The 19,925-nt window shown below is 43.8% G+C and overlaps 1 protein-coding gene across 1 annotated transcript; it reads right to left on the bottom strand.

The window, feature by feature from the left end:
• Positions 1-138: 138 nt before the first annotated feature.
• Positions 139-19,252, bottom strand: LOC125772250 (ETS homologous factor). Its single transcript, XM_049443750.1, has 2 exons — positions 17,487-19,252; positions 139-1,185 (listed from the first exon to the last, which is right to left on the bottom strand). Exon 2 carries the CDS (start codon positions 1,117-1,119, stop codon positions 688-690), a length of 432 nt encoding a protein of 143 aa, XP_049299707.1. The 5' UTR covers positions 1,120-1,185; positions 17,487-19,252; the 3' UTR covers positions 139-687.
• Between the last annotated feature and the right edge of the window lie 673 nt (positions 19,253-19,925).

Genomic DNA, 19,925 nt, shown 5'->3' with positions numbered 1-19,925 from the left:
ACCAAAAGCAAGGACATTCGTTTATAGCTGAATCGGATGATCGAATTAGAGCGATCACGATCTAACGATCAGTTTGTGGTGAATTCGAGGTTTCCATTTCTTTCGAATTGTTCAACAATAATTAAAAAAAACATAAAATTGAATTTAATTTTTGTGCATTTACTGACTAGAGTAACTTATTCCGAATACTATACAAATACTAAATATGCTTTCAATGTTGTGTGCTCATAAATGAGTGAATATTGTGCCTTTGTGTTTAAAAGCTTTCCATTATTAAATTACAATTATGTTTCCAAAAGTTTTCCCAAATTTACCCCACTGTACGCGGTATAATTGTACACTTAATATACCAATCTATTGCTATTACTTTGTCTGCTAGTTAGTTTTACGCTAAGTTGTAAGTTTTGGTGTTGCTGCCATCGAATTACTAATCTTCCGGTTGAAATGGTTGGAAAACTGTGCAAATAAGAAAAAAAACCAGTAAAATAAAGCCACTTTGGACAGCTAGCTTATGGTAACTAGGTGCTATTTATAGAACGATAAATTAAACGCGCCCCAAGTTGGTCTAGCAGTTTTGGTTTGGTATTCCCCGCTGCCAGAGCCTCTGTGCTTACGCTTTTCCTAGTATTATAATATTGTCAGTTCTTCGCCCCGATGCGGCTGTAATTCAGCTATTTCAAAGGGCACTCATAAGCTCATGGCCCTTGCCAATCGGACCCGGAAGTCACGGTACAGCATCTTGCCACCGATCGGTACTCGGCTCAGGTACATATCTAGACTCATCAGACAGAGGGCCTTTCCATTCATGGGGAACTTCTGGGCGAGTTCGGGACTGATGTCCAAACCTTCGGACTGGGCCAAATTGATCAGCCAGGTCCACACGTTCGCTCGCGTCCAATCACGTGGATCAATCGGCAATCCGTCGGCACCGTACTGGATCTTCTTGATGTTTGTCTGTGAGCTGGCGTTTGATTCACGACCATTAAGGTTGGTAGCGCCACTACCTCCATTGCCGTTGGTACCGTGGTTCCAGCGCCGTTCCGTCTCGTTCGTCAGCACACTGACAGCGGACAGGTCCAGTGGAGGAACACGCCATTTCGTTGCACTTTCAACCTGCATGTTGGTGTTTGTAATGGTTGCTTGGCTTTACTTAAAGAAGATTTGCCCACGATCTTGAGGAATTATCTGCACACAAAAAAAGAAAGCAAAAAAAAAGATCAGTCGATCGTTAGAAAACGTTAAAACTGAAAGATGATATGCACGTTGTGTTATAGAATAACCATGGATAGATACAATTGGCGAAGAAGGAAGTGGAGGTACACAAACAACGATCACACAAACAATCTCTTCGGCATTAGAACACTCCACTATCGCACACCGGCAACGAGTGTGTGGAGTTTGTTTTTTTTTTTATTGAAAGAGCGGAAAAGTCAGCCAACCGACCACAATGCACGATCGTGTAACAATCGGACAACAATGCGCCCATTTGCACGCATTTGACGGAAATGGGCCCTCGTGTACAAACGGGGAAGTCTTTTGTTCCGGTGACAAACTCTATTTCGTCATCCCGACCGTACGGAGCACCCAGCCATTCCGGCTTTTCCAAGTACTTCTCCATTGTGGCTGCAGTTGTTGTACATTTTGGGCCCAAAACGGGGTGACAGGAACTGTGTTACAGGGAGAGACCTTGCATTTCTATCGTGATCTGCACTGTACATTGGTCGAGTGTTGCATATTGGGGCTTCCAATTCCAGTTCGGACTACCAAAGCTGGGACACCGCTTTGTTGGAAGCTGCAAAGATGAATGCATTTCCGGACAGTTGTCAACTGGCAGCACGAAACCATGAAGGCGTGATCGATCGAATGTGATCGGATCGGGAGATCGGAATGTTTATCCCTTCCCGGGATTTCTTGGTGACATTCGGACCTCCACCAAGTTTGATTCTGAGGCATTAATAGACGACGTAATAACAACTCACACCCCCGAAGGTGAATAAGAACACCAAGAATTGACCACCCAGCTGGAACGATCAGTTTAGCCGTAGGTATAGCTGGTGACGTGTTATCTTGTCCTCTTCACATGGGTGTGATCTTGTCGTTTCGCGTCCTTAACCATTCGCTGACAGGCTGAAAGAAAACCTTTCATCGCCATAACTAATGTGTTCTGCGGGTTCTGTTCAAAAACCGTTCCACCGTTCCCGGGACAGGATGGAGAGAGGGAAAAAAGAAGAAACATGGACCACAAATGATCGCGTCTTCGACAGATATCATCTCTTTTCATCTAACCATTAGGGAAGTTGGTAGATGGAGCGCATTTTCACATGTGTTTTTCAACGCCCCGCTGTAAAGGGCACCCGCGGGTCCTCCCCGTTTGGTCCGGCAGATCAAAACGGATGTCACGATTCGCCTGGGAAAACGGATGCACTCTCGGATGGCGCTCGTGGTTTTTGTACGATTCGTCGCTTCCGTCGTTTCTGCGTCGTTTCGCTCGGAACAAAATTCCACCATCCATTCCCCATTCAGCGGCGTGTATTCCACAGTTCCCCGTGTGTGAGTGGTAGAGTATTTTAAGACGAAGAGGAAAGAGTGAAAAAAACAACAACAACCGACACCTCTTTACGCACATCCGGATCGGAAGCGGATGCAGTTCTTCTTACGCCACGATTCTAGCGAACTACAATTTACCGAACGTGGCGCACCGCGCGAGCTCGTGCATATTTGTATCAAAAAGTTGACGAGTTCCTTTGGCGTTTGTGGTGGCAGTTAAGATTCAAGTGGAAGATTGTGTGGTTTGCTTTTTTTGTTGTTGCTTCTGTTGCGCCTTGCCACATGCGATGTGTGTGGATTGATCTTCATATCGAGCTGAACACGATGTGTCGCTGAGATCGTCGACCCCTTTTTGAATGGTTTGAGAAAATAAACACAAACATTCTAACATCCCCGGCTTAGTGCATGATGTTGCTTCTGGTGGGAAATGGGGTGCAGGTTGTGAAAAAAATTTAGATTTTTGAAGTTGAAACAAGCCTGTCAGCACTTAAATTAGATGGCTCTGTTTAGATGGGCCCGTGATCAAACGATTTCTCGATCGGTTGAATCGGTTGCCATCAACAGGAAAGGAAAACAGTTTGCTGCAGCTTTGGTTTGAAGTGTGAAAAGTTTGATCTTCTCGCAGTGTAGCTTTACTTTTATTATTACAAACCTTTCACTGATACATTTTTCATGATGAAAGTAAATGTGTAAAAATTTAAAATTGAAATATTAAAGCAATAAATTTCAAAACTGTTCTAGTGGGACAAAAATTGTTCCCCACTGCTGTACCTGTGCTCTGTTACCGTTGCGCTTAGATTGATTCAAACTCGGACCAATTTTCGACGACCGGGAAGTGTATGCGAGGCGCGTGTTGTGTGTCGTAATTGAATTCATTGCACAGTGACAACATCACCCACGCCAAAACGTCAGGCCAAAATCAGTAAGCTTGGGGGGTGGTCCCACGGTTTCAATGGTGGTGGTGGCTTTCGTTTTCCATTCGAGGTTTACGAGCATATCGCACACCGGAAATCAACAGCAACAATCGAGCCCCGGACAGACAGAAGACCACGCGAGATCTGAAATGCGTTAAATCGCAGCATAGCGGCGGAATGTCAATGCGTTAAGCGGTGTGTGAGATACGATGGAACGCCAACGCTAAAAACATAACAACGACAGAAGAAAAAAACATATACACATATTGCTCCCAGACAGATTGCCAGACAGTCAGACAGACAGACAGATAGACCGTAAAGGAAAAGGGACCGACCGATCACGGTGAGATACAAACACAACCGCGAACCGGTTCGGCAGATAGATAGGGAAGAGATGTATGCCCACCAATCGTCGGGTTGGGACAAAGTTAATAAAGTTAAGCAATTAGGGATGGTGAAGTTAATGCTGGACAGGAAATCTAATTCACATGCACGCAAGTTCCCAAAAGTAATGCGTCGGTGTGTGATGATCGTTCGCTTTCGTTGGTTGTGTGCGCAATGCGCAATGTAAACAAAGCACGATCACGAGTGATCTTGTCCCAGAGGATGGGACCTTCTTCTCAATCGGCCTCAATAAACGTCAAATATCAATTTCAATCAACAGATAATTACGACCCGTACGATCTTCCCGTTCGAATCTAATTAATTTCAAAACCAGTATGCGATAATGGCAGACCTTAGCATCTCCATTTTCATTACCTACTTTACAAGACACTTCCTGGACTCTTGATTCTCGATTCCTTTTTTTCCCGAAGAAACACGCACACAAACAGACAAAACCACTTGGCCACCAGCACCAATGGTGTCCAGCACACAAAAGTACAAAGCACGGGACTTCCTTATTAACGTGTGCGTTCTTCCTTGTGCGGCTCCTCGGCTTCCATTGCTGTGCAGCAGCTGGAATGGATGCACCGTGCAACGAACGCAAGCAAGTGTGTAAGCGTGTTCCCTTGCTTGCGTTGCTCCTTGCGGATGTTGTTTCTATTCACATCTTTCAGCGCCAGTTTTGTTTCATTTCCTTTTTTTCTCTCTCTCTCCGGTTTCATCGGGCCCAACACGGTTCCGTTTCAACATCCTATTAGCACACGGATATATCGTCACGCGAGGCTCCCGCGAGCCTTTTACGCCTTTCCCGTCCACTTCTTGTTTTGCTCTTCAATCCCTCGGTTTCGATTCAGTTCGCTTCCTGTTCTAGTATTTCCTGCTCTTTTTCACGATTCGTTTCGTACGTACTGGTGGGCTTCCTTTTTTTTCTTCTTTCGTTTTGTCTCCTTTTGTCGTACTGTCCCACGTTTTTTCCCTTTTTTCGTGTATTCCTTTTTTTACAATGTTTTTTTTCTCTTCTCTTTACTTTATTAATTTCTTTCACTGTTTTTTTTTTGTTCATTGTATTCCTTTCCTTGCTGTTACGGTTTCCTTCGCAAGCAGGGGGTTTTCCGGTACCGCAGTCGCACGAGTCGCACATCGTACGAAGTCGCGCTCCCCGCGTCAGGGGGAGAATGGTTTTTCCGTCCAGCACACTGGTATGTTGTTAGAATAAATGTTTTGCTTACTTCCTTTCTCTACTTATTCTGCCTGCCGATGCGTGCGAGAGCTCCAAACGCAAAGCATTCCGCGAAACATAAATAGATCGTGCGCAAAAAACAAAACAAACACACAACCACGTGGTGTATTATGCAAGAGAACACAGGAAGTGGCGCACAACAACAACAACAAGAACAGAATAAAAAAAGGAAAAAACGCGTCGGTATTTGGCGACCACACCACAAATAACGTTGCCAGTAGACGCAAGGAATCCGAACTATTGCAGCGCAATCCTCGTAAAAGCGGGACTTGATTTATTAATGCGCTTATGAGGATGCGTTAGGTGATCAGCTTGTGCGTTTAATCAAAGTCTTCACAAGTGCTACGGAAAAACTGGAAGCTACCAAACAAACCGGATGAAGCAAACCAAGGCATACCAGACAATGTCTTACGATCTCCCGGACAACGAAGACTGCGGCTCCGGCTTTAGTTGATAGTTATGTAATTATCCTATAAAAAAGCGTCGCTTCCCGTAATGCTTTTCCTGTCCCATACACACACACACACACACACACACATACTAGCATCATGGAACCGTCGGAAGTCTGCTTCCTTTGCGAGCGGATGACTTTCCTACGTCGATTCTTCATGGGCTAGAACTTCGACCGAGGTGGGGAGTTGTAACGATCGTTGCCTCATATCTTTCGTGTCTTTACTAGTGCCGAAGGAAGCGCCCATGATCCGGTTACGACGAAAGCCACCGTAGTTACTTTTTTTTTCTTCCTCTAAATCGGTATCTAATGGGTTTCGTTCCAGAGTTACTGGCGTGTGTAGACTTCATGCTTCATGCTCTTCTAAAAGGGCTTTTCCAGAATAAAGAATCGCTCCAGTAAATCTCTTCTGGTGGGTTTTAGATTCCGTCGGACTAGTTTCCAATGTTGTGTTTTTTTTTGTCATGTCCCTGGAGATAGAGAGGGCGAAGATTTACATCTTTCAGACAACTTGGAAAATTAAATCCTAGTCCGTGGCGGTATAAATTCTCGTCCTCTCTCAAAAAGGTACAAAAAAAGAAGTAATAAACCATGTTTTATTGCTTTTCCTACAGAATGAATCATGATCTTAGGAGGGATCAGTATGTTACAAACGTCATCTTAATGGTGCATGCTATATTGAATTCCAAGTGGTCTGGCTTCAATCAATGACGAGTTTGTACATTTTATTAACGCTTGTTTCCGGTGTTCCACATCATTTTTTGGTGCAGTTCTTCCTTTTACACTAAGCCACCCTGACCCCAATCGACATCGAGTGGCAAAGGAAACGATCGTATCGTACGGCGAAAGCGCCACAAACTAGAAAACCTTCCCAAATAATGTAGGTGAACCATGTCTGAGGGCTGGGTGATGGCACAACATTCGCAATCGAACAACAAAATATGGCACAGAACAGACAGACAGCAACGAGCACAATGCAATCCACAAACGAAACGGCAAAACCAATAACCGAACGGAAATACTTTACGCATCTATGGCGGATGGCCTCTCTGGGCGGATGTGTTCGGTAGTTGCGCTACTGCTGCTACTGTTTCCTCAATTTTCTACTACATCAGACATCGTGCACGCCAAGACTCGCCAATCGGTCAAACTTCCCGGCGTTCCGGGTGAGGCCACTGCAACCAAACCAAGGGCCATCGCTTCCTTTCGCCCTTTTGTTGTACCTAGCTCGATCTAACTGAACGGATGTCCTCTGCACGATGCCATTGCATCTGTCCGGGCGAGTGATTTAGTAGCAAAACTTTATGGGAATGTTGTGAAGTTGAGTTTTTTTTTTTCGTTCAAATGGTTATCCGAACGCGGCACACACATGGCACGGTTCCGCCCTAAAACATTATATGCGCCTCTTTTTTTTATTTTAATGTGAACTGCGTGCGCCGAATCAAAGCTTATGATCTTACGTACGTCACAGGAAGGTGTGTTTACGGAACAAAGCTGTTGATCGAGAAAAGAAGGATGGAGGTGGTGGAGAGAGGAAAGGAAGTCTCTTTGAAAGGAAAGAAGTAATAGAACGGGAGGGACCCAGAAGAAAAAAATCAGGGCACCTGCTGGAAGCAATTGTCAATCGTAATTACAAACCGAACCGGAGACGGAAGCTGTACTTTGCACGTGAGGAGACAGTGCAGGAAAGTAGGAAGGTGCGCGGGAAGGGTTTTGTTTCGTGGTAACAACGAAAAAAAACACATCCAAAAGCGAACAAATCAAACAACGCACTCACATCACCCGATCATCGCATGCCGGCGAAGCGGTGAAGTACGATGAGTAGTAGTAAAGCCATCATCCGATCGGATCGAAATGATCCGAAAAGTATGACGGATGTTACCTCAGCATGATTCAATGGTGAATCATTTGGTGGGGGCATGGAAGCAGAGACGGGAAATTGGACGATTGGACATTTTGGACGTGTGGCAACGGAAACCGAAACCGGGTTGAAGGCCATTTCCATCACACTGTGCACGTATAGCAGGATGTTCACTCGCTGCTTATTTGTTAAAGGAAGCGGCATGGCATCTTGTTTATTTCTGTGTGCCGTACATAGTTTTGGCCTTTTTTGGGGTAGTGGGAAAGAGAAGCGATCGAAGGGTGAGTATTATTCATCTCGCAGTTCTCGGGTTGGAAAGTTTTGCAAACAAATTTCGCCTGTTGTCATTAGAACCATTTGTAATATCTCGTTGTCTATTAGTTTGCAATTGCTTTTTTTTTTACTTTATAGCTTCATGCATCCGGACTTCCTACGGTTCCGGTCCATCAATATCCCATCGAGCTATCAAACACACAAAACGGCCCAGCATCATCGGCCCTGTCCTGAGTGGAATGCATTCAACGACATCATGCTGGTTCTTGCCAATCAAGCCAATCCCGCTGCCCGAGAGGAAATGGTGACATTTTTCCTCTCACTTAATTGCACATTTCCCTTCGTTCGTGGGTATGAAGCACCACGACGAGTGAGCCATCGAGCGAACCGATCATGCGATAATTGCCGATCGGTTCATGACGCCCGCTTTGCTGCTCGATCATGGTCACCGACAACATCCGGTGATGGTGTTACACTGTGCATGTGTACATAAACAAACAACCGAACCACCGGCATGCCGGGTCTCAATTGCCAACACTGCTCAAGGTAAACAGTGTACCGAGGATAGAGTGTCTGTATGTTTTACGGGTACCCGTAATAGCCGTAACACCTTCGCACACATTGCTGATCGTTTATGCGTCGGCTAAAAACGGTAGCCAAATTCTTTGCCGAACCATAATTACCGATCGGTTTTTAAACTGATGACCGACATTCTGGTCAATTGCGTCACTTCCGGTCACCTGTGCGCATACCGGTTGAACCGTATCGAAGTCAATGCTAATGATGTCCGCTTCTAGCGGATATCGTTGGAAGTAAGAGTTAAGAAAGATAGCCGAAAGAAAGACATCCCAGACATGCTTGACGGCATTAGACCAACTGTCTCTTCTCTTCAAATAAAACAAAATCATCCACCCTGACACGTCCATATCACGCTGTCCGAAAAGACGATTCCTGCTGTCACTCTGGTGTCCGCCAAAGTTCACCAAGGTTCACGAACAACCGAACGCAAGACACTTTCCCGTTGGGCGGTAGTGTCGTGCCGGCTTATCAGTATCCCAACGACAACCCTCACCAGGCAAACGGTAACGATGACTGATTATAGAACTGCTGGAGAGCTTCACGCGCATAGTACGCGCATTCGCTCACTGCATTCGCCGCAGCACTCCAACACGCGGGAGTTAATGACATTTGTTCGATGTTTAAATTACTGACGCGTGTCTGTACTTCCTGTCCCGCAGACGAGACGCGTCTGGTTCGGTTCATTTAGCATGCGGCCGTATATAAATTAGCCTAATTGCAAAATCCGACTCTCTCTCTCTCTCGCTCGCAACACGTGGATGTCCTTACAGCGATTCACCAGTTTTTTTTGTTTGAGGCGTGATTTGAATTCCTCAACGTTTTTCAAGGTAGCGCACATAGTGGATAGGGTCGCCCCACCGGTTAGTATCAGTTGTTTGGTTTACTTCTTAAAGATTGGCGCCGGTAAACCAAATACGGAAGTTTATTCTTTATTATCAGCGGTAGCACCAATTGGGCGGTCGGGTGTGGCTATGAAGAAGCGCAATGCGATAACCTCAAATTTCCGCTCGAGCCGAAAGAAAGTGGCAGATTTGAATTGTTTTAATCTAGCTTTGTTTTTTTTCGGAGAGTGCTGATGTCATGTCAGTCAGAAATATGTTTTATTCTTGGTAATTCATGGGCTAAATGGAAGATGTAAACAAGTGGTTCGCTGCATTGAAATATGTTTCTTGGTTAGTTGGTTAGTCGGAAGGCCTTAGACAACTGGAAAATGCTGTCGAAACAATGCATCAAGTGACGAACTAGAAGAAACTGGGAAATGCTAAAACTTAGGTCTACGTTTCGTTAGCACATAGGTCTGCTCCAGTTGCAGCTGGTAATATAAGCTAATGTGAAACATAAACCTGCCCCCAAGTAGAAAACAATGACCCCACCAGTGGGGATTGCAGCAGAGCAACCAGAACGTCAAAACATTCGGTCGCCTTAAGTTTCATTCTTCGCTTGGTACAGCGAGAATTTTAAGTGGTGGGAAACAAACATGCATCTTGTTGCGCTTCCACACCATTTGCAAATGCGGCCCAACAGTTGCACGCCAACTAGCAAATCTGGCCCGGCACGGTGACGCCACAGAAACCACGCTTGATCACCATTGTTTCTTGCGCAAAAGGTAATAAAGTTTTACCGTCTGCCCCAGAGAGTTAGCTCAGTAGACCTGCAATCTCTTCTAGCCTGCGGTGGTGGTCCTGAGCCATGCAACGTACGGCAGAGCGGAAAAGAACGAAGATGGTATGTCGGTTGGTTCTCACATTTCTAAACCACCGTGTGCGGAACGAACTGGAAACCTACCGAGCATAACGCGGAAACCCTTCGCAGTGGAAACCCTCACATTCTCTCGTTCTGCACCATAATAATGATGTCGATCGTGTTCTTTGGGTTTCGTTTATTTTTTTTTCTTCCCTCGAAATCGAGGGCAACACCGTTATTTACACTCCAATTGTTTGCCGTGCCGATTGCGCCCGTAAGCATCACCCGACAGCTGGCGGTGCTCAAGATCCGCGAAGACGCTTCGATTCGCGGGGAGTAGTGAATTAATTCCACATTAATCCAGTCTCCCACCCTCCAACCCCCCAAACAAAGCGGCTGGAATGGAGAGAAGATCCCATTACGGGTGGGATCCTCATTTCCATTCGTCGATCTGCAACAGGTTGAGGTGCAGGTACGTCTCAAGCTTCAGCGTGGTTCACCGTGATCTCACCTCAACCAGAACCTCACAATTTGCCGCACACAAATTCCAAATTCCTTCTCCACGCTTTGGTGCTTTCTTTGCAGCTGTTGTTACGGGTGGAATTGCATGGCAAGAAACCGGACTTTTCCGCACCTTCTTCTAATTTGGAAAATAGTATTTTGGATAGAAATCAACTCCCGCCCCGCAGACCGAGGCAGATATCGGCATAGTGTTGCTCAGGGTTTGTCTGGCAGTTGAATAGCTTCAAGCAAGCTAAATTATTGTTTATTTGCACTTCACCTTCGCATGGTGTGTGCGTGTGTGTGTGTGTGCCGGGAAAGCACCTTTCCCGGTCCGTGGAAAAAGGGTTGCGCTCTGATCTGATGAAAACGATCACGTTGCCCTCGCTGATCACCATCGTAGCGTGAGAGATTACCCAAAAACCGTCTCACCGCAAAGCTGACGGAGGGCGTAGGTTAATGAACGATAGATGAGTTTTTAGTGGTAATTAAATCATCATTCTAATACCTTAGTTTTTGGGGTTAGAAAGAAACGGCATAACCCCTGCGTTCGATGATCGGTTTTTGCCAAACAATGTTTCCCTGTAAGTCTTTCCCTGTATCAAGTTTGATCAACGGAAATAGTGTTAACGCTTCTGTGCTGAAGAAACAAAAAAAAAATAGAAACATTTCCTTTTGCAAGATGTAATGTTGTTGTGCTCTAGTAAATTTTTAATAATCTCACATCCGCTTTTCACCGTTTCCGTCGGAGATTTTCCTACCCCCCGTTAACCGTACGTACGAAATGGGGGTTGAAGGAAAATTCACCAACCACCAGGGAGCGGGAAGTCTTGGGAAAGAATTTGCAGCAGTTCATGATGTTGGGCTCACACTTACCAGAGCGCGAAATGGAACGAAGAAAGGAAATTCCCCCCCTCCTTCACGTTCCTCTTTAGCCGCGTGATCGTGAAGGTGGGATCGCAATTTTCACATCATTTCCAGACCACTACTGTTGTATCTACTGTTTTTTTTAATACGATACGTCTGCACACGCACGCAACCACCGTGATCGTTCAGTTCCGTTCGTTAATAGACGGTACAGTTACATTTCGGGAGGTTTTTTTTCGGCAGATTTGGGATGTTGTGCGCGTGGAAGGAAATTGTGATAAAATCCGGGAAGCACAGCAAAAAAAAAAGTAGTGCCATATGTTGCAGATGCACAGGGTGATGATAGGCTCCGGTGCCAAATTTAGGGAGACGAATGGGAGTTTAAGACCCCCTCCGACAGACTGATTACGGTAAAGGCACTTTGAAAGGAAGCTACACACAGTAGACGATCGTGTGATGGAGTTTCCGTCTTTATTTATGTGTTTTTATACCCAAAAATACACACGGGACGGAAAAGATGGAGAAACAAAATATCTCCCCAAAAATAAAGCTTCAAGGTGGTTGAGAGTCAAGGTGTGTTTTTATTCATCCATCAAAACCACACTGAACCACGTGACATACTTAACCACCCCATAGCGAAAAACCCCATTGGGAAGTATCCATTTCTGGCACTAGGGGTTGTGTATGGAAAGACACGCCAAGGAAGCGTCATTGCAATGCGCTTTTTGGGCTAAAGTGTTTTTTTTTCTCCCGCTTATTTGTATTCTTTTTTGGCTCTGTCTCTATTTTGGAAAAAAAATGTACGCAAAGTGTACTGCTTTTAATTGGGAAACCGGAGGTCTTACCAATGGCGTGAGACGTCATAACAAATGCGTGAAGAACTCGTTCGAAAACTGCTGAGTGGAGCCAATTTTTGAAGGTTTCGTTTTGTGCTGTACGACTTTCAATTAATGGCCCCGTTAGAGATTGAGGTTATTTTTTCATTGGTTCGAAGAATTCGGTTATTTCCATTTTTTAGACAACTCAAAAAAAAAACATGGAAACCAATATCATCCTCCGTGTAGGAAAACTGTCAATCTTCTTTTTTTTTATAAACTTCCGCTGCCGTTATCAGCCCAGGTCCCAACAAATATAGCCCATTATTTGATTGTTGTGGTTCGACGAGAGATAGCTTGACGACATCGATCGGAAGACCTCCGCTCTAAATTAGGCCACCCATTCGCAACTGCTTTTTTGGTGCAGTGCGCGCGACTTCTCATTTGGAGCAACTCCACGCAAAGTCGTCTAAAATTAAAGGCGTGAATCAACGAAAGCGCACGCACTCCACGTATGAGTCACATCGTGCAGGTCGGGCACTTCCAAAAATAAATATCGAACCTTCTCAGGGACTGTTATCATATCTTCTTGAGCCATGTGGACAACCCTTCCTACTATAAAGCAGGGTAGCACAGCACATCCAATGCTACCCGTTATCTACGGCGCGGAGTAGGAGCGGATGTTAGGCACCGGTTAAACATGCAGAGTGCATCCGTAGGCGCAAAAGATGCCGACTTGGGCGTCGAGTACGCATTAGGTTGTTTAGAAGGAGGTTGTTTTTTTGGAAGGTTTCCATTCTTTTATGGAATATTTTGGACGGTTCCTTATATGGGTTTCGGGAGAATGGAAAATAATGTGGGACGCACGTTAAGATGTGAATAACTGATAGGGAACTTTCACCACGGAAAGTGTATGAATTCCTTTTTTCTGTAACACCATTACGATTTTGAACTGATGAAACACATCATCGAACGTATTGTTGGTTTTGTTCTCACAGAGTACCTGGTAAAATTCTGTATTGCCCTAAAAACCCTTAGGAAATTCCAAGTTTTTGTGAGAGTTCTTAACTGTTCACCATATGTCGTCGAATGTCTCTGTACAAAGAAATCTTCAAGTCGAGAAATTCTGTTATTCTACTATTATTACCGCAATAAAAAAGTAAAACTAAAGTGCAATAATACACATTTCTAACATTCAGCTTCAGCAAACACTTAAAGACATGCGTGACGGAATAGAAATTATCAAAAAAGATGAACAAAAAAAAATGTAACTTTTGTTTCACTCTTTTATTTTTCCACTCCATTTGTCTTATCTTCTCACTTTCATAAGCCTTCTTTATCATCAAAATAATCGACATCATTAGCGTGCGCATCCGTCTGGTTGATGATTTTCCCATCAACAAACAGCATGGACAGATTGGTTTAAAACAAAACCAAGAAAAAACCACCCAAAACTCGTCCGTCTGTCCGACTTTTCCCTAATGATCTAATTTCCCTTTTTTCATTCAGTTCGCCGGTTTGCCTGCAAAAGAAAACCGGAAGCAACCCCGTAGCCGAAGGAAGTTAAGTTCGTGATCGATGTTTGTGGTGATGGAGGCTGTCGGAATGGGTGGGTGGTGGGTTTGGATGGTGATGTTGGTATGCTTCATCCGGCAGCAAACACAACGTGTAAACAATCACGCCGAAATGGACAGTTCTATATTTAAACCATTTCGCGCGCCTTTTTCCCATTCCCGAGACGAACAGAAAGGTGATCTTCGTGATCTTGCTCTGGACCGTTGGAAAGTTTCCAAAAAAGTGTGGTTAGAGTTGAATGGTGTGCTCTACCGAAGAAGTTAAATTTTGATCGCTTTCGATCTTGAGTTTGTCCTTGCAGTCGCAATCTTTCTCTCTCTGTCTCTCTCTCTCTCTCTCTCTCGTTCCTTTCGATAAAGAGCACGATCGAGAAAAAGAAACTTACAACTGATGTACGTTTGCCCCGGATGCCGTCCAATGGGCATGGGTTCTATTTCAAACAACATCCGCCGTAATGTTCGCAATGTTTCGTTTTGTGTATGCTTTACTTTTTTGTTCGGCAGAAAGATGAGGACCCACGAAATAAAGAAATCCAAAAAAAGCAACAAAGCCTCCCAAAAGCCAACTGCAAAACGGAAGCCAAATGAAGAAAACGAGCATCGAAACGCACGATCTTGTTCGCGCGTTCGGAAATGGGTTTTGATGTGTTTTTCGCTAGTTGATTTTTTTCTTCTCTCTGTTTCTCTCTCTCCATGGAAGGTGGCCATATGATTGGAGGGAAATTTCCGTCCACGGGTGATGGGATGGTGGTCCATTTTCCGGCTTCCATGGGATTTTTTTTCTCTTCAACGTGTGTATGCGCTGTGTAATGACGCACACCCCAGTGTGAACATGTGCACGCACTCACGCACGGAGCAAAATGTCCAGCGCTTCGGTGGCGGGAAATGAGTCGACAAAGTGCCGAGACCGGACAAATTAGGCGGCGGTTCCGACAAACCGACACGTCACCGGGGATATGAGGAGGGATGTAAAGGGGTGGGTAGAGGGAAGAGATGGGCGAGGGAAGGGGTTTTAGGAAAAGCAGACATGCGATCATGGGGGCAGGTTGGTCACACGCTTGCGGTCTAGTAAGACCTTCAGTATTATTAGATCCGTTTGGGGTTTTGCCCTTTTCGCGATGCGGGAAATAGAGTTTTCCTTCGAACGCAGCGTGGAATGAAAGAGAGAGACAGAGAGAGATAGAACGAATGGAAAAAAAAACATAGAGAGAGGGAGAGAGATCATAAAGCGTGTGTGAGTCCATCGTCGTACCGGACGGATGCATCAAATGATCTTTTTCCTTCCCCATTTTTCTAGTGTTTGTTAGCCTCAGAAAAATTACCCTTAGTTCGGTTGCCCCCCGTTCGTTTGCCGGTTGGATTTTTTATCGTGTCGTAAGATCTACGAGAGAAATCTAAATTGAATTTGTCTTCGAAGAGCAGTTTCTTGGAAATTGGTTATACGGTAGTGATTAATTGTTTGCTTTGATTTTATGTGTTGGTTAATTAGTTTTGTTTGTGAAGCGAGATGAATCGAAATAGCGATCGTGCCCCAGTGTGACGTATGAATGTTTGTTTTCGTCGTCGCAAAATTCCAATTTCATGACGAGAAAAAATCAAGTTTTTCTTTGTCTCTTTGTAGCACTAATTATTATCTAGAACGCCAACTAAACCTGCTAATGTCGATCGAATATCGATCTTTACTTTTTTAACGATCGATCTTTAACTTTCGCCCTTATTTGCCTTCCTTTACAGCATCACCATTTGCGACCGGATCAAATCAACAAACAGAATCGTCACAATACTGACACAACTTCCGGGTTCCCGTCATCTCGCGATGCTCATTGCAAAACTTCCTTCCATCCAGCACCCACATCACAAGATTTTTTGTAAATTAATAATAGATTTCCTGCTCATTAAGCAAAAGGGCTTATTGGCCGGGGTTGCTTTGCTGGTGGTGCGGGTAAAACACAATTCTCGAACCTAGTTAGCGTGTGCCTTTGCTGTACGAGAACCATTTGCCGGGCTTATTGAGCGGCGTTCTGGAGTGGAAAAGTTCACCCGCTCCCCTCAATCGGGAAATTGATCAAAAAGGTCGTGCCCAACAAGCGCCGGGTTCCGGATGAAAGGGCGTGTTCCTGTGGGGTGATCATTTTCTTCACCTTCTCATTACGCGCCAGCCAGCCTCTTTCAAAAATTGGATCGAAAAATCGTGAAAATGGGGAGGAAATGAGTGTTCTTGTCAAAAGTAGACTTACAGCAAGTAAGGCCACTTATTAAGGTCGAGATTTTGTTTCCGTTTCACACCGGGGTCTCGGGCGAGGAAGAAAAAAACATAAACCGGGATTGCGGTTCACGGTTCGTATTGATCGTGCTTTAACCCTTCTGTTCGGGTTCGTAGAACAAACGGCTACGATTGCCACTGATGACTTCCTCGTCCACAAAAAAAAACCCCTTAATCTATTTCCAGTTCGCTTTCATAAATCATAGAACGATGGAACCGATCTGGATGAAATAAGCAAACGCCACATGTGGAGACGATTTATGTATGTAAGATGAGAAATGTTTTCTAATTGATTTTGACGCTAGAGCCAGAAAATCCGGTCCAAGTCGAAAGGCAGTTTTTTGCATTGCACCGACACCAAACCAACACATGTTTTGCTCATCTACCGCTTTCGATGCACGTATTTACTCAACCACGCTCATTTCCGGCTTCTTTTCGGAGCGGATCTTTACTGCGAAACATTCCACACAACGTACTCTGCAAGCATGTACGGATTGCACATTTTTGTCGTCAATCAGCACCCACTGCGGGGTATGAAACGGATTCATTCGGATGGTGGAAGCGGAGGAGTAAAATCAACAAACAATTTCTATTGGTTCAACTGGTTGATGTTTGAATTTTTGATTTTTGAAACATCGCTCGTCTCGTCATCATCCGGCCGAGGGAAAAAGGGCGCTCAGATCAGCAACATTAATTTTATTGTGTTTGTTTTATTTCATTACTTCTGCTTACCTCTTTGCCGTGTCAGTGCGAAATGGAACCACTTTTGGAACTTACGTTTGTAGTGAAAAAAATAGAGAAGGAAAAAAACGTGATCGAAAGTGTAGGCTGGTAGCATGAGCAATGAAACGATCGGTCGATTTCTCCAATTACTTCCCAGTAAAATATGGTGCATACGCTTGTACAAGTATCGTAAGGTGGTTGGGGCGTTATCGAGCGAAAGTGTTTGACTCATAGCCACACGTGGTAGCAAGGGTAATAACTTTGTTATAAAAATGATTCATAGCCTTTTTTTTATTGATGATAAGGTTTCTCTTTGTCTAGTGTTATTAGTATTTTTAATTAAAACTGCAAAAGTGAGGAAAATTTTTAGTGTTTCAGAAAAATATTGGTTATTAATTTTAAAAGTCAGAAAAGTATTAATTATTTTGTATGACAAATACCAATCATTGTCTGGAAGTTCAGTCTGAGCTCAAATTTCGATTTTGTTGTGCTCTTCAATAAGAAGGATTGATAGTCATCGACACAGACACAGAAGTTTTGAAGATCACAGTCACGTCATGTAAAACATATCGATCGATCAAGGTTTGTATAGAAGGAGACTTTTGTGAAGTAAAAGTAATTATTATTTGTTTAGTAAAAAATTTTCATTTTGTCTCAACTTTTTTACATAAAATCCAATATTAACATCTTTAAAACACACATCAGATCAATATTCTAAGACACACAGCTTCAGGAACAAGGTTTCTATATACATATCCATGGTCATTCGCATCACAACTAAGTCACTTTAATATTCAAAAACTTAACATACCTCGCTTATACGGATGCTGCCGAAAAAAAAGGTCGCCAAATATCAAACGCAACGGCAAGCTCTTCCTTTTGCGCTTAGATCTCTTCCCAGCGCCTTGGTGCACAGTCGATTGCCACTTTTGCGTACGTACGATCGGTTGCAGATGTTTCCGGTTCGATCGAAGAATAAATCAGGAGAAACCTTTTGCTGCTTAAAATGCGGCCGCAGCTTCTTCTGCTGGTGCGCTGAATACAGCAACAAAGGCAACGATGTGCTCTGCGTACCGAACGAATCCTGGACGGTGGATGTACACACGTGCCGCACTGCACAACCGTAGACCGTACACGTACAAACGACAAACTGAACTGAACTGCAGTCTACCGGCTGCTGCAACTCTCTAATGCCCGCCGGCCGATGTGCCGCTCGTTTCACGTGATTCACTTTCTACCGTATCTCTCTGTGTCCGGCGCCTCTGTTCGCCTGTTACCGGCTGTTACCGAAAAAAAGGGGATGCGAGTTTCGTGTCTGCCAGCTGAACTGTGGAGGTCCTTTTTGGTCGGTTTCGAGATGATCGAAGCTGGAACGTTTTCCGAACGTTGACGGGTGTTCTTCCAATGTTTGTAACCAACACTCCGTTGTCCAAAAAATCCCGACAGATGTTTGAGGTGAAAGATTTCGTTTCTTTGAGATTTGGATCGGGGGTTTTGTTTTGGGCCTTCTCTTCCCGCCGAACGAACACTTCCACCGGTTAGAACGCGACGAAGGAATAGATACACGTGGCACGAAACACGATATCCTCGCCCGGGGAAAACGAAAAAATCTTCCCCAACCTGAACGATGCACGCTGTCTCGTATATGGAATGGTGTAATTTTTTTTTCTAACCAAATTGATTATCGTATTTCTAATTAGTTCACGGGCGAGTGCTTCCGGGCGTAGTACTCTGGGTGCCTGGTTTAAAAACGGAAAAACTTCCCAGAATTTGATTAATTCGCACTGAAACCGTTTTTGGGCACTCTTCCGGCAAAGAAGTATGATGATGATGGATAGGATTAACCGTGTTGCTTGTTACCTTCGCCAGGTAGGATCGTTGGACGATGATCGCGTCTTATCGTAAACGATCGTTACGTTACGCTATAGCAAGCAACTAAACAATTCTTTTCGTTTCACTTCACTGAGCAGACTGGAAGGTTTGTGTTTTTTTCTTTTTTTACACGCGCTACTTACTGGCGCAACGTTTGCTCTCAAGGTTTAATATAATGAGACCATGACAATCAACGGGTGCATGCAGATCCGTACAAAAAAAATCATCCAAAACGCACACTCTACACGGAAAACACACTTGGCGGCACGTGATCGATTGACCTTCGTATAAATTGTGGAAGAATACCTTTAACACAAAACTGCACCCAAGGTAAGACTTATGCACTTTTGCAACGATCGCACACACGATGAAAGACGATCTTTTCTACTGCTGGGAGCAATTTTACGCGCTGCGTTGCGAGCGGAGTTTCTCCGATGTTAGCTTTCCGGGAGTGAAAGAATGAATGAATTTATGTTTATGCTTCGCACTCAGTTTTGTCCGCATACGCATCGAGTAAGGGAAACGAGCCATTCAGAGAGATAGAGAGGGAGAGAGTTAGCTGTGAAGCCGGCACTATGGGCTAGGAAGGGCTTGTGGCTAGGACTGATTGCATATTTATTTTAACATAGTTTTAAAATTGTACCAAATTTTTGTACATTTTTATTTTGTTCATTTGGATTCTTTTTGTTCCAAAAAGTTAACTTAATTCATACAATTTTTAATTCATTTTTCATGCTGAGTTTTGATATTACTTTAGCAAATAGTTATCAAATTATTTTTTTATTTTTTTTTATTTTCTTTAAGAAAAGAATTTTTACAAAGTCTTAAACAAATTCTTACTCGTGGAATATTTTTTTCCTTGTCGATTTACTCCATTTTTTCATTGTGCGGTAGCAATTGATCTCACGCACACTATTGATGTGAAACAGCTGATCAAACTCCTTCACAAGGCAATAGTAAAATAATATTTGAATTATTTATTTAATATTTTACTTTTGGCTTTATGTCCTGCTGCAATCTACTAGATATATATGTTTTATTTTTGAGTAGACAATCATTTTAGACAATTTGCTTAAAATATTTATGATGTTTTGATAAAGTTTATTACAGTTTTCAAGTATGCAACGCTAATTGGGTACATCCTCCGTTTGTTGTAGCATTATCAATTAAACAAACCGTTAAACTTTCCATGAAGCTATAAAAACCCAATCGTCTTTGCTTTCTATCAAACAATCGTTTATGTTCTCTCTACAGTTATGTCCTTTTTTGAAACTGTCCGCGTGTGTGGTAGAGACAGAACTGGAGCACCGCCATAAACCTTAGCCGTGACAGTTTTACTGATTTGTAAACCAAACTACCAATGAATACCAGCCGACCC

The sequence above is a fragment of the Anopheles funestus genome, chromosome 3RL, assembly GCF_943734845.2.
Source record: "Anopheles funestus chromosome 3RL, idAnoFuneDA-416_04, whole genome shotgun sequence".
NCBI lineage: Eukaryota > Metazoa > Arthropoda > Insecta > Diptera > Culicidae > Anopheles > Anopheles funestus.
This window is presented reverse-complemented; position numbering and strand designations above follow the sequence as displayed.

Bases quoted from the DNA above. Each gene is read 5' to 3' on its own strand.
- LOC125772250 (XM_049443750.1), bottom strand. From the start codon at position 1,119: ATGCAGGTTGAAAGTGCAACGAAATGGCGTGTTCCTCCACTGGACCTG.